The 15,750-nt window shown below is 42.3% G+C and overlaps 1 protein-coding gene across 1 annotated transcript in view; it reads right to left on the reverse strand.

The window, feature by feature from the left end:
- LOC125462695 (synaptotagmin-6-like) overlaps positions 1-15,750 on the reverse strand; it is a 275,426-nt gene that overhangs the window by 27,482 nt on the left and 232,194 nt on the right. Inside the window, exon 4 of the mRNA XM_059653266.1 lies at positions 3,513-3,633. Coding sequence (XP_059509249.1) covers positions 3,513-3,633 — 121 coding nt within the window. The remainder of the gene's footprint in view (positions 1-3,512; positions 3,634-15,750) is intronic.

Below are 15,750 nucleotides of genomic sequence, written 5' to 3' on the forward strand. Positions count from 1 at the left end.
ACAGCAAGTGTCTTAACTTATGGGGATTTGTCAGGGAAATGATTCAATGTTGTTGTTCTTGTTAGAGCAAGAACATCATTTTCTAGGATTAGACTTTGTAGCTTGAGACATGCAAAGCTCGTGTACCACTTTTAGAAAAAAATCTTTCTGGAGAGGAGAAAGATAATTCTGATTTTCATCATGCAGCAACATATTTGAGGCTAATAACTCTTTTAACAAACACTGTTTAATGTCAGTGCAAATTATTTGCAGTTCATTAGCTCCAATCTACCCACTGAATAGTCATTATTCATGTGTGCCCTTTTTATTTGATCAGGTTAATTTCCCCAGACAAAACTGAAACTTAATTTAATGGTTTGTAACAATGATTGGAATTACGCTAGCCAAAGCTGTCAGTGCATGTGAAGTTGCAGAAGATTTTTGATCTTTTTTCTTTCAAAGGTTTGTGCACTTTCCATCTATGTGAATGTGGAACTCTGTACTCAAATTTTATTCATTTCTGCCACAATTGCTAATTTTAACACCACTTTTATGATAGCATACTAACTTTGCATTGTATGAAAGCAAGCTTCCTTACAGTTGTTTTCAAGAATACAATCAATGTTTTCCATCCTTTTTTCAATCAAACAATTACAACTAGTGGATCTATGAAGAAAAGTCTGAAATACTTTATTTTAAATGCAGGAACAAAGAAGTCAAATCTCAGCACTTTATGCGAACAGGAATATTCTGGACAGAAAAATTCCTGTCTGGTGCTAGGAACTATAAAGTTTGCTTAGAAAGAACAGGCTTAATATTTTATTATGAATTGCTGTCCAGCACAAGCTTTCTCTCTGACTAGTGGTGCACAGTGGTGACCCCGTATAAATGAGAAGTGCTCTTCCTGGCAACTAACTCCATTATGCCTTTTTTTGGACTAGTATTGATGTTCAAAAGTGTCCTTTTCCCCAACAAGAGTTGTTGACAATTAGAGTTATAGAATTATAGACCAAAAGACCAGAAGACATAGAGGAAGACATAAGGCCATTCGGCCCATCGTATCTGTTCTGCCTTTCTTTGAAGGCTGATAAATTTCTCATCCCAATTCTCTTGCCTTCTCCCCATAACCTTTGACCCCGTTAAGAATCAAGAACCTATCTATCTCTGTCTTTAATATATCCAATGATCTGACCTCCATAGCTTTCTGTGGAAACGAATTCAAAAGATTTACCACTCTCTGTCTGAAGACGTTTCTTCTCATATCCATTCTAAAAGGTCTTCCCTTGACACTGAGGTGTGTCCTCAGGTACTACTCTATCCTGCTAGTGGAAATGTCTTCACAACGCCCGGTCTGTCTTGACTTTTCAGTATTCTGTAAGTTTCAATTAGACCTCCCCTCATCCTTCTAAACTCCATCGATGATAGACCCAGGGTCCTCAAATATTCCTCACATGTTCAGCCTTTCATTCCTGGGATCATTCTTGTGAACTTCCTCAGGGCCCACTCCAGGGTCCATACATCCTCCTGAGATATGGGGCCCAAAACTGCTCACAATATTCTAAATGTGGTCAGACAACAGCCTTATAGAGCCTGGGAGGTACATGCCTGCCCTGATATTCTAGTCCTCCTGAAATAAATGCCAGCATTGTATTTGCCTTCTTAATTACTGACTCAATTTGCAAGTTAACCTTCAGAGATTCCGTGACTAGGACTCCCAAGTCTCTTTGCACTTTAATTTCTGAATTTTCTCCCTAGTTACAAAATAGTCCATGTCTCTAAACTTCCTATCAAAGTGTATCAAACCTTGTACAGTTGTACACCATGGAAAGTGACCCAATTCATCCATGCTGACCAGATATCCTAAATTAGTCTAGTCCTATTTGCCAGCATTTGGCCCGTATCATTGTAAACCCTTCCCATTCATATACCTATCCAGATGCCTTTGAAATGTTGTCATTGTACCAGCCTCCACCACTTCCTCTGGCAGTCTATTCCATACCTTCTGTGTGAAAAAGTTGCCCTTTAATTCCTTTTAAATTTTTCCCCTTTCACCTTAAAACCTATGCCCTCAAGGTTTGGAATCCCTTATGTTGGGAAAAATACTTTGCCAATTTACCCTATCTGCGCACCTTATGATTTTATAAACCTCTATAAGGTACCCCTCAGCCTTCAACGCTTCAGGGAAAATAGCCCCAGTCTATTCAGGTTCTCTCTATCGCTTAAACCCTCTAATCCCAACAACATCCTTGTAATGTTTTTCTGCACCTTCTCAAGTTTAACATTATCTTTCCTAAAGCAGGGAGACCAGATCTGAAGGTAGTATTCCAAAACTGGCCTAACCAATGTACTATGCAGCCACAACATGACCCCCCCACTCCAATACTCAATGCACTGACCAATAAAAGCAATGGTACCAATTACCTTCTTCACTATCCTGTCAACCTGTGACGCCACCTTCAAGGAACTATGACCCTGCACTCCAAGGTCTCTCTGTTCAGCAACATGTAAAGTAAATTTGCAACAATTATGAATCGTTCTCTAATATCACATTTTAAAAGAAAATAACTGCAAGTCAGTCTAGGTAAAGGAACTGAAGAAGTATCTATAAATATTGCCATTGATTCATAGAGTAGGACAACATCGGAGAAAGTCACTCCATCCATCAAAACCAAGCTGGATCTTTCAGAAGATACATCTACAGAAACAGAGAAAATAGGAGCAGAGGTAGGCCATTGGTCTTTCTAATCTTACTCTGCCGTTCAGTAGGATTATAGCTGATGATTCAAATCACCTATTCCAGCTTTCTGCCCTGATCTCCTTAGCCCTAAGGACTACAGTCAGCTCTGTTATAATGTGATAGCTGTGTTCCCATGCAACATTGCATTATAGAAAATTGTGCCATAGAAATAACGGGCCCTAAGGGAAAAGTAGGGTTAGGGGCAGACCACCACTCAAAAATCACACAAAAACCATTCAAAAGCCTAACACAAAGGATGGCACAATTTGAATAAATGTTTCTAATAATGAAAGACAAGTAAATTTAACACTTTACCTTGAAAAAATGTCAAGTTGACCTGATGGAGGAGCAGGTTGTGCTGTACCTCTCACAGAACGCTCTCCACGACAAAGCCCGCAAAATGGTCATGTGATGCCGGTGGGCAAACTCTTTCAGTGCGAACATTGCAGATATTCGCCACAAAGCCCATGAAACAATCATGTGATGGTGATACGTACTCCTCCGCGCACCGACGAGACCACGTTTATAGCCAACACAAGTTTGCATTTTAGAAGTGGCGTTTCCGTAGTTGTCAATCACGTCCCACCCAATTTGTGTTGCCGGAACAAACGTTAGAGCAGAATCAACTTGTACACTTAGCTCCTTTATATTGCAGCTCCTTCAAACAGCAAATATTGCAACTTGAACACTTAACATCGACTGAACAAGCAATTCCATGACTAGCTGCTGGATTTTAACTTGTAAATTGTACATTGATAAATATACAAGTTTTGCTCAGAAAGTGGTACACACTCACCAGAGTAACCAGTGATGTCCATGGCTTTGAGATTCCTGCATTTGATGACTGTCAATGTCAGTCGGCCAGCAGTGGGTAGATAACAGAGAGAGAACATGATTTCTCCCAGGTCAACACTTTCCTTTAAAAAGTGAAGAAAAGTAACAGAAGGTCATGGGTTTGTAAAGTTCAATCATGTCAGTCAGATGAAAAAAGTGTCTCATGAGGCAAAAAAATAATGACTTGAGATTGAATGAGGCTGCTTGGGTTATTGTTGAATCCAAAAGGCTAGAAATTTGATTTGTTATGCTTACATTGCCCAGCTGTCAATCAGCCCTGATTAAAAGTGTGCTTCATGCCTCTCGATGGTACTGTTGTATATATCACACCATCGGCTGATTTAATAGTAAAGACAAATGGTGAGAATTCAGGAAGCAAAAGCAGAAGTTGCTGAAAAAACTCAGCAGGTCTGGCAGCATCTGTGAAGAGAAAATCAGAGTTAATGTTTCAGGTCTGGTGACCCTTCCAGCAACTTCTGTTTTTGTTTCTGATTTACAGCTTCCGCATTTCTTTTGGTTTTAATTTGGTGAGAATTCAGGTTGTGAACCGAACTTTTGAACTATCAGACCGTCCCAAAGACAATAAACCATTCACTCTGGCCCAAATAACATTGTCCTTCTTTTCAGCTTTTCACATTCTCTTTCCTGCTTGTCTTTCTTTCTCATTTTTCCTTGTTTTTACTTAACAGCCCATTGAGGTGAATAACATAGAATCCCTAATTTACAATGGAAGGAAGACTCACAGGCAGAATTTACAAAAAAGGCAATGCTGTCTAATTAGTCAGAGTCTGCAAATCCAAAGGGGAGTTCACACTAAAAGCAGGAGACAAATAAACATTGTTGTAGAGATAGCAAGAACTACAGGTGCTGGCTGGAGTCAGAAACAACACAGTGTGGAGCTGGAGGAGCACAGCAGGCCGGGCAGCATCAGAGAGCAAGAAAGTTTGACATTTTGGGTTGGGACCCCGCTTCAGAACTGGGGAGGGGGAAGGAAGCTCAGAAATAAATACAGAGAGGAGGGGTGGGTCTGGGGAAGGTAGGTGGGATGGTGATAGGTGAGTGGAGGTTGGGAGTGGTGGGGCTTGGTCAGTGAGGTGGGAGAAGTGGATAGGTGGGAGACAAGGTGGACAGGTTGTGTCAGGCCATGGAGGCAGGGATGAGAAGGAGGTTTGAACATGGGATGAGGCCGGGCGTGGGAAGATTTTAAAACTGGTGAATTCCATGGTTAGGCCATCGCGCTTTCGGGTCCTGAGGTGGAATATGAGACGCTGCTCCTCCAAATTGCTGGTGGCGTCATTGTGACACTGGAGGAGGTCCAGGGTGGACATGTCACTCAGAGTTTAGATAGTTCCTATTGTCTCCACCATCTCAAAGTGCTTCAAAATCAATTCAAGTCTTTTATTATTATTTATGGCTAAGATGTGAGCATTGTGACAAAGCCATTAATTATTTTACAACTCCAATGATCCTGGAGAAGGTGGTGGTGAGCTGCCTTCTTAAACTGCTTTGGTCCATTTGATGTCATTAAGGAAAGAGTTCCAGGATTTTGACCTGCTGATAATGAAGGAATAGAGACATATATCAAGGTCAGGATGGCGAACATCTTGGAGGAGAACTTGTAGGTGTTGGTGCTCCCATGTATCTGCTACAAAGGTGGGCGTTTGGATGATCCTTTCAAAACAGCCTTGGTAAGTTGTTGAAGATGTTGTGGATGGTGATCTCAGCTTTCATCATTGACCACAGATAGAGAGAATGCATGTTATGGTTGTAGGTAGGATGCTTGCAGATCATGTTGGCTTCATAATACATACTATAGATCTTCTTGAATGTGTTGATGCCTCATATGAACAAGGACCACTTCAGTACCTGAGGAGTTGTGAGTGGTGCTGAACATTACACAATCATCAATAAACATTCACACTTCTCACCTTAAGACGGATGCAAGGTCATTGATGAAACAGCTGAAATAATTATATCTTTAGGCTGAAATGTGTGGCCTCCAAAAGCCAATAATTTTCCTTCACTCTACATATGTCGCTGGTCAATGGTAATTTTCCTTCCCCAGTTTCACTGCTTATATTTCGCCAGGGCATGTTAATGCTGTATTTGGTTAATTGCTGTCTGGATGCCAAGGCAGACACTCAGTTCAACTATGAAATGTAATTCTTTTGTCAATGCTTAGATGAAGCTGAAAGCAGATCTGAAATCAAGTCATTCTAGATCAATTTAAACTGATCATTGGCGAGCAGGTTATACTGAGTAAGTACTCGATAACACTGTCAATGACACCCTCCATCACTTTGCTGAGTATTGCGGCTAGACTATTGAGTTGATAGATGGTTTGATTGGATTTAACTTGTTTTTTGTTCAGATAGAACATGTCCTGGGCGTTCTAGTGGAACAATTTAGCTAGGGGCATGCCTGATTCTCCAGCACAAGTCTTCCAAACTACAGCCAGGATGTCGTGGAGATGAAGCGTATTAGCTGCATCTAGTGTTTTCGGCCCTTTTCTGTAATCACCTGGGAAGAATTGCATTATGTGAAGACTGGAATCCCTGGCATTGGCTGAATAATATTGCAACTTCTTTTGCTTTATTTTTTGATTGATGTGTGGGCTCTGCCACCATTGCAGATGACGATATTTGTGTAGGCTCCTCATCTAGTGTGTTGTTTAATGGTTCACCACCATTCCCGACTGGATGTGTCAGGACTGCAGGATTTTGACTTGATATGCTGGTTGTGGGATCTCTTAGCTTTGTCTTTAGGAAGTTGCTTCTCTCTTTAACATTCTTTTTTCCTATGTTGCAGCTTCGCCAGGTTAGTGCCTTATTTTGAGGTCAAATTAGTGTTGCTTCTGATATTATTTCTTATTCTCCTCATTGAACCAGCACTCATCCCCCATTGGGATAGTGGTAGTGCCCCACAGCCTCATTAAATCTTAAGTAAATAATAAATGCTATAAAAGTAATTCCTTTTCATTCTGCTCTGTCGATTTTAAACAATTTCTCAGAACTTGCAGATGCATTCGCAAGATTTTTCACAAGGCCCAATATTTCCACTGTGGGCCTCATGTTAAGCATTAGCTTGTGTGTAAAGATTTCAAGGACTTGTGTCCAAATCTAAAATAAACTGTCTGGTTGGAGTGAGTGTGATGTCAATCCACCAGAGGAGAAGGGGGATAACCTCATAGTCGAAATGGATGGAATGGGAAGTGTCTATAATGCACGCCTGACACTTGGTGATCAGAAAATTGCACAGGAAGATGTGACTGACTGAGAAATTGGAATAGGGTTTTGCACCCCAGTCTCAAGAACATTAATTCCAGCCAATGGGAGAGGTTACCAAAGGTGAAGTGACTATTAAAGCAGGCTGCAGAGATCAAACTATTCCATTTCCTCCCTGCATCTGATCTGGCATCAGTAAACCATCCTGACCTGCTATAAATCATATCTAAACTAATTCTGACAGCACTGAATTTGAACTGTCGCCTTGTTGAATATGACAGTATCACAGAATTATTACAATGCAAAGGGAGGCCATTCGGCCCACCATGTCTACACTGGATTTTGGAATGAACAATTCACTTAGTGCCACTTCCCTGCCTTCTCCTGTTGGCACTCTACGTCGTTTCTTTTTAAATAATAGTTTAACTCCCAGTTGAGACTTTCAATTGAATCCACCACACCCTTCCACCCTGGTTATACTCTCTTCTACTCGCATCGGGCAGAAGATACAGAAGTTTGAAAACACATGCCAACAGCTGTAAGAACAGCTTCTTCCCCTCATTTATGAACTGACCCCTCATACATTAAAGTTGATCTTCCTCTGCACCTTCCCAATAGCTGTAACACTAATTTGTACATTCTGTTCTATTATCCTGATATACTTATGTTAGGCATGATTTGCCTAGATAGCACACAAAACAATTTTTTTCACTGTGTCTCAGTACATATCACAATAACAGTTCAAATCAAATACTCTCAAGCAGTGAATCCAGACCCTAGCCACTCACTGGATGGAAAGGTTTTTTCTCATGTCATGTTTGCATTTTTGCTAATTACTTTAAATCTGTGCTCCTCGTACTCAATTTTTCCCTAAGTACTCCGTCCAGACAGCTCCTGATTTAGCTATAACAGAGTTCCTCTGAGCCTCCTCTTTACCAAGATAAATAGTCCTAACTTTCGGATCTATTTGTTTTACAAGGCACCAAATTTTCTTCCCTAAGTTAATGAGCTAGATGACAATCCAGGTATCTCATTTTCACTTGGACTGAGACTGGTTCCTTAACCCAGGGTTAGTCAGACATGCAACCTCTTCACAGCTGCCATGAGTTAGATTAAAACTCACGTCCTCATGAACTCATTAGTGCATTTTGTTTACTAATTCCTATTCTGCCATGTCACATGTTAATCCGGTAGTCATTGATGAAATTTAGGGAAAGGTGGCATTCAGCCGCTTTGCAGGAAGAACTCAAGAGGAGCAACACATTAAATCAGTAGCAGTAACACTGATTGGGAGATAAGTGTTAGCCAAGGCCATATGGACCATGAGATATTTTTGTGTTTTCTTCTGTGTAGGGAGAAGGTGACCTAAGTTAAACATTTATCTGAAAGATAACTCCCAGCAATAGTACAATGGACTGCCAGCCTACATTCTACAAACCAGCAGTTGTATAGGGGTTTTCAACTCTTGTCTGAGTGAGGCAAGAATTCCATTAAGGGACTATGACTTGACATGGTAAATATTGGAGTCTCCCTTCATGACCGGAGGTACATGAAAGTAAAGGAGGTGATGGGAAACTGGCACACCACAACACATACACGCACGCACGTGCACACACACAGACACAGACACACACACACTCTCACATGTACAAACTCTCTCTCTCTCTCTCTCTCTCACACACACACACACAGAGTCTCTCACACATACACAGACACACACAGTCTCTTACACATACACAGACACACGCACAGTCTCTACCACACATGTATACACACACACTCTCTCTCACACACACACACTGTCTCTCTCACACACAGATACACTCACACACACACAGACAGACTCTCTCTCTCTCTCTCTCACACACACACACACACACACCACACACACACACACACACACACACACACAGTCTCTCCCAAACATGTAAACACACACACACTCTCTCTCACATACACACTCTCTCTCTCTCACAACACACACACACAGTCTCTCCCAAACACGTGCACACACACACACACACACACACACACACACACACACACTCCCTCACACACCCACACTCTCTCACACACACCCACACACCCTCTGTCTCTCACACACACACAGTCTCTCCCACACAGTCACGCACACATACACTGTCTCTCTCAGACACACAGTCTCTCCCAAACACGTGCACACACACATTCTCTCTCACACACACACAGTCTCTCCCAAACACGTGCACACACACTCTCTGTCTCTCTGTCTTTTTCTCTCTCTTTTAGTCTCTCCCAAACACGTACACACACACACACTCTCACACACACTCTCTGTCTCTCTCTCTCTCACACACACACACTCTCTCACACACACTCTCTGTCTCTCTGTGTCTCTCACACACACACAGTCTCTCCCAAACACGTGCACACACACACTCTCTCTCACACACACACAGTCTCTCCCAAACACGTGCACACACACTCTCTGTCTCTCTGTCTTTCTCTCTCTCTTTTAGTCTCTCTCAAACACGTACACACACACACTCTCTGTCTTTCTCTCTCTCTCACACACACATAAACACACACGCGCAGACCAATATTGTGGGGGTGGGCAGCAGATTGTGACATCACACAGGTGGATTTGTAAGCTTGGTTACCCATTGTGCACCTGCAGTCATCTTCTATCATCACTGGCACTAAATGTCAAATCAATAAATTTTCAAAGCACGTAACACAGCCCCTAATAGGTCTCTCCTGTCTCAGTAATGAATGCAACATTCAGTGAGTCACTGAACGATATAGAGAGAGAGACAACCCCATTTCAACCCCTGGTGTTGACTGAACTAACTGGTCAGTAATTACGTTTGGCTGCAGAAAGTAAATCAAGTGATTGCTCCTGGAAAGGACGCCTGTGTAACTGCAGAGAAAGGACAGAAGTGAGCTTCTAACATCTAATATCAAATATCTGCTCTTGATCACTGTCCAGTGTGAGATGTAAATTATGTTAATTGAATTGAGGTAAATACCATTGCTGTTACCTGTTAGAATGAGAATTAAATTGAACTTTACAATGTAATATATATGGGGATATATACGGGTAAATATTTCGGGCAGATATATAAGAAAGATTTTGAAACTGTCAGTTAAGAGCTAGGTGTGTTGCTTGATGCAATATTACTATTTATTATAGATATTCATTGCGTTCAGCATCACTGGGTCCTCGCTATTGGCCAAACCTAAGCCTTCCTGCTCAGGAGCCCCATACAATGATGTGGCAATGTGACCTGGGCCCAGAATATAAAAACACAATGCTGAATTAATCAGGGACTGTATCTCTCTAATATCTAACTTAACATACATTTTTCCAGTCTCTCAAACGTGGCATGTTCAGTCCCTTCAGTGGACATTCTGTTTTGTAGGAGTGAATGACAGCAATCACAAGACTAACCAAGGGATGTCTGTAATGGGGCCAAGCAGATTCCAAGGCTCCACCATCTTCCTTTTGTCAGGTGGGTGAATAAATGATAAGGTCTCAATCAGATCTCCAAATTCCCAGACCCCGGTGAATTAATGGGAGTGGTGAATTCCAACCCAATGGTAGGGAGTGTGCTCCGCGAAAACATTTCCTTTCATCGTGACAAATTGCCTGGACAATCTCCGCTCTTTAACTAAACAAACACTTGGTTGAAAGAAATGCTCCAGATTGTTCGGGAGGTCACTGTGTTGCTATGGTGTCCACTTGCATGTCTACGCCCTGGGCTCTCAGAGAATTGCCAGTCCTAAGTATTTTAAGGGCCCTTAACTGAGGCAGGTTCACCATCCACACTCCTGCCACTGGCTATTGGCAATGACCCAAAATAACAAGGCAATCACACTATACATGCATTAAGGCTCATATCTGAGTGATATATAGCTTGTAGACACTTGTGTCAGTATCTGGAATTACAGACGATAAGAAATCCATGAGGATTTTGCGAACACCCTGTCGGGGAGGTGGTGTGGTGGGTGACTGGGTATGAAATGCTCAAGGAGTGGAATACCCAATACCTTTCAACAGCCATGGCATCCTGCTAAAGTCAGGGCAAGTGATGACTGTCAGTCCTGCTCTGAAGGCATCTTTGCCATTTGCATGTCCACTTCCACCTAAGCAGGCATTTTACCTTGGCACTCTGCCATGTGCAAGTCAACAATATCAATGTTTACTTGGATATCTTTGGATAGGTGTAAGTTATTCAGGTTTGGAGGGCCTGGGACAAATACTGGACATGGACTTTTAACTCAGAGGATGAGTGAACTTTCAGCCAAAGCCTTCCTCATTGAGTTCCTGCTGATGATAAGCCCACAAAATGAGGGAATGGAAGCTCTCGTGATAAATGAAGGAAATGGTACTGTGTGAACCTGGTTACTGGCTACAGGTTGATATGGCCTAAAACTGGGTGAATAACGCAATCTCGACAACACCAGAGTATTGACCTGCTACCGTGATGTGACGGATTTGGTTCAATTGGTTGCATCTTACCTTGGAGTCAGAAGTTGTGGGTACAAGTTCCACTACAGGAACTAAAGCACATAGTCTTGGCCAACAGACCAGTGCAGAACTGAGAGAGTGCTGAGAGAGGTGCCATCTAGAAATCAATATGTGATCCTTCCAGCTGATCATAACATATTCCGGGACTTTATTTGAGCTGCAGTTTTCTTGGTATTCTGCCTCCTATCTAATTCCTTAATCATAAGCATTAAGATAATCTTATTTTCTCATTGTCTATACTACAACAGTGAGTGTATATCAGATGTCTTTCATTTAAAATATAGCATCCTGAGATTGTGAAAATTCCTCTATAAATGTGAGTTCTTTGCTTTGATGAAAGTGCATGCTCTTGAAGGTGATAGCACAACTCTCCAGCAGCCTTCCTGGAAATGTGTGGTTTCCATTCGCAGTGCTCCTTTGTCCTGGACTAGTACGCTTCGTGGACAAACTGGGGTTCCCTATGAAACTAGTGTCCCCCTGTTTGCCCTCCTCTTCCTGTTCAGTTCCATGGATGTGGCTGAGTTCAGATTATTGGCTCCTGTTGCTGTTTTTTGTTTTCATTTCCCACCCAGCGTGGAATGGTCAGCAGGAGCTGCTGGAAGAAAATGTTTACTCTGTGGAATTCAAAGAAGAGTTCAAAGCACTGGTTGGCTTCTTCAACTTCTTACTAGTCCCTGGCTAGCAAAGAATAAAACAATTCAGTATAAAATACCAGCCAAACTTATTCAATGTCTTAAAGCAACAGGGGCTCCCTGTAAGCACTGGTCATAATAGCATTCCTAAGACTTGGAATGACCATCACAGTCAGGCAAATTTAATTGGCGATTCTAAATAGGTAAAGTCAAAACTGGCTCTAACAGTGTTCTAGCTCCAGTTACTGGTCCAATCATTGGGTGGCCTGAATTGGCATCCACTCGCAAATTGAGACAAGGGGACAACCTGGCGGTGACTTCATGGTAATGTCCTCATAATCCAAAGGCCCAGATTTATCAGCCTGGGACACCAAGAAGAACAAAAATCAGAAAAGTGTGCAGAAAGCATGTACTCGTCCATCTTGTAAACATTAAGATGGAGCTCTAATATGCTCTGTATGTTCATTCCCAAGTATTCCTGTTGTAATTCTACTTATTTATCCCGTTAAGCAGAGCCTCAAATCCCCACAGTATCTTTTAAAACTTAAATTAATTAATATGTCTGTAATTAGAAACTAGTCTCCGTCATGGTAACTACGAAACCATCAATTGCCTTAGAAACCCTCAACCTTAGATTCCCTACAGTGCGCAAGCAGGTCATTTGGCCCATTGAGATCGCACTGACCCTCTGAAAAGCCTCCCAACCAGACCCTATCCCAGCAGCCTCACATTACCCACGGCCAATCCACCTAATCTGCACATTGTGTGGACTGTGGATGGAAACTGGAGCACCCGGAGGAAACCCACGCAGACAGGGGGAGAATGAGTAAACACCTCATAGAGAGTTGCCTGGGAGTGGCATTGAATCTGGGTCCCTGGTGCTGTAAGGTAGCAGTGCTAACAGTGCCACGCCTTTTGCCGATATTCTTTCAGGAAGAAAATTTGCTGTCTACCTGGTGAACAATTGACACTAGACCTAAAGCAATGTGGTGATTCTTAGCTCCTTATGAACTAGCCAAGCAAGCCACTCCGTTCATGGGTAACTTGGGATAGCTAACAGATGCTGGTCTTACCAACAATGCCCACAGTCATTGAAGGAATTAAAGAAAAGTTATTGGATCAGGATTCTTACATTGGTTTGTTCTACTTCTGCCGCAATTTTAGTTTCACCAGGGCTGTAATGAGATTAATATCAATCCTTTGTCCTTTAACTCCAGTTCTCCTAGCCCTTGCCAACCAGTAAATGTGACTCCCAATCCCAGGATTTCTGACACAAAGGGTCTGCATTAGGTCTTGCTGCAAATGCATCCCTGTTCAGTTCCTATCATCATTTTGTACTTGCCATTCTATTTCCTAGACTTCCCAGGGAACTGCTTGTTGTGATAATGACACAACCTTTGTCTTAAAGGAGCCTGCCCTCCTCAGCTCCAAGGGTGTGAAGGAATAATGAATGAAAACTGTGTGGTAACAAGCTGTTAAAAGCATTTGGTGATCATTTCTAGAAAGCTTTTACACAATTTCATCACCAGCGTCCCTGGGAGGGAAAGTGCTAATGTAAAAAAAATCTGTAGCCATCTGTCTGGGAAGCAGCTATAACTATTCCAGCATTCTTATCACAACAAAGAGGGCTGATTAGAGCATGATTTCATTTAGGATAGACCCATCACAGCAGAAGACATGGTAACATGGTACCAAAACTCAGAGGCTCACTGGCTCATAATAAGGCACTGGCTGCTCAATAAATCTTAACAGATCACATCAACCACCAGTAATTTACAACTGGACGAAATGATTCATCCGCACAGAACTGATACGCAATTTAGTTTCTAGTCACACATGGGGTCATTAAAGTATATTGCCGTTTCTTTTCTTCTGTAATGTCCCAATTGTTCAAACATTTCTTTTAAGTTGATTTCAAACAATCATTTCCCAGATGACTTTTAAAACCAGATGTTGAGGTCCTGTCAGGAGTAGTGCATAGTGAGGTCAGGAGTGTGGGATGGGGAGGGTGAGATGGAATGGGATTGGGCATAGCGGGAAAAAATGACCAAAAGTTAGGGTTTGGAGGATTGTTAATTTTGAGCCTCATGTACAAGGGGCCCGCCATAGAATAGCAATTTCAAAAAAGATGTGGAGCTGGAGGAACAGTGCAGACCAGGCATCATCAGAGGAACAGGAAAGTTGACGTTTTGGATCAGGACCCTTTTTCAGATTTTCTGAAGAAGGGTCCTGACTTGAAATGTCAACTTTCCTGCTCCTCTGATGCTGCCCGGCCTGTTGTGTTCCTGCAGATCTGTGTTATTTCTGACTCCAACATCGGCAGTTCTTACTACTTACAAAGAAAAGTGGAAGGCTTTATACGTTGCCAAAACGCAGCACCTGTATTAATGACAGAAGTCATAGTTAAGAAGAAAAAAGTAAACGTTTCCAGTCCCCTGCCCAATTTTAGTCACAATTGGTAGCTGGATGGGAGAAGGATTTCAGGCAGTTATCACGAGGAATGGGCACTAGGATCAGGTAAGTGTTATGCGTTACAACAGGAGAATGGAAGGGATGTGTAAGGTAGAAGACTGTGGTTGGTTTGAGGGGCTGAAGGAAGCACCAGATCCACAAGAAACCAAACAAAAATTAAAAGGGTTCCAGCTACCTGATTATATACTGCTCCCTGAGTAAGCTTGATGAACATTAGTAGTAAGCTTGTATAGCATGGGAGAATGTTTCTCTCCCATCCTGCATGGCAATTGCTACACTCTGCCCAACACTGTATGGCATCAGGACAGCTCACCCAGATGGGACAAGTGCTGACAAATGCCTTTTGTCTACCCGACTCCAAATCCCCAGAGGTACTATAGCATCCAGCTCTCAGGTTTGCAGAGGTTTTAAGAAAGCAAAGCAAAAACTACTGGAATTGAAATGTTACAAATTCCATGTAATCTTGCCAACATGAATTTGATGCTCCAATCCAAAGGGGCTATTTATTCATTTAACAATTGCAAATACACAAAGCCAAACAATAACCTCCACATGTACTGAGTTTGAGGTGATTAATTCAGTGGTTAGCACTGCTGCCTCACAGCACCAGGGACCCAGGTTCAATTTCAGCCTCAGGCGACTGCCTGTGTGAAGCTTGCATGTTCTCCCCGTGTTTGTGTGGGTTTCTTTTGGATGCTCCGGTTCCGTCCCACGGTCCAAAGGCATGCAGGTTAGATGGATTGGCCATGCTAAATTGTCCTTAGAGTCCAAGGATGTGCAGGATAGGTGGATTAACCATATTAAATAGGGTGGGTCATAGGGTCAAGGGATGGGTCTGGGTGGGATGCTTGTTTAGGGGTTTGTGAGGACTCGATGGGCCAAATGGCCAGCCTCAACATTGTCAGGATTCAGTGATTCTATGAATCCTTCACTTCCTGTGTAAAGGGGATACTTCTTAACAATATGCTCCATTGTCTTTCCACAAGTGCATAAAGGATTTGTACCAAAGCTCCATTGATAGAGTTTGGCTGCATGGGAGCCCTCATCCTGTTCAGTATGGACTCAATAGTTGGGGCTTTTCACAAGGAACTTGTCAGCAAACTTCCATGTTTTCTGATTATTGATCCAAGGTTGTAGACCTGCAGTGGACCCTGCTCTGGAATGTAGCTTAGAAGGAATGAAACAAGGCTCTGGAATGTCACTACAACTCATTTGTAGGAATGATTAGTGTAAGTAACAGTAGGACACTCAGTATAGGAAAAATTGGCAAGCACGTTTCTTATAGAATGCCTGGGAATCACTGCATGCCAGGACAGGGTTAATTCTGTGTTTAAATACCCGAGAAAATAAGTTAAATAAAAA

Source organism: Stegostoma tigrinum, chromosome 21 (assembly GCF_030684315.1).
Source record: "Stegostoma tigrinum isolate sSteTig4 chromosome 21, sSteTig4.hap1, whole genome shotgun sequence".
NCBI lineage: Eukaryota > Metazoa > Chordata > Chondrichthyes > Orectolobiformes > Stegostomatidae > Stegostoma > Stegostoma tigrinum.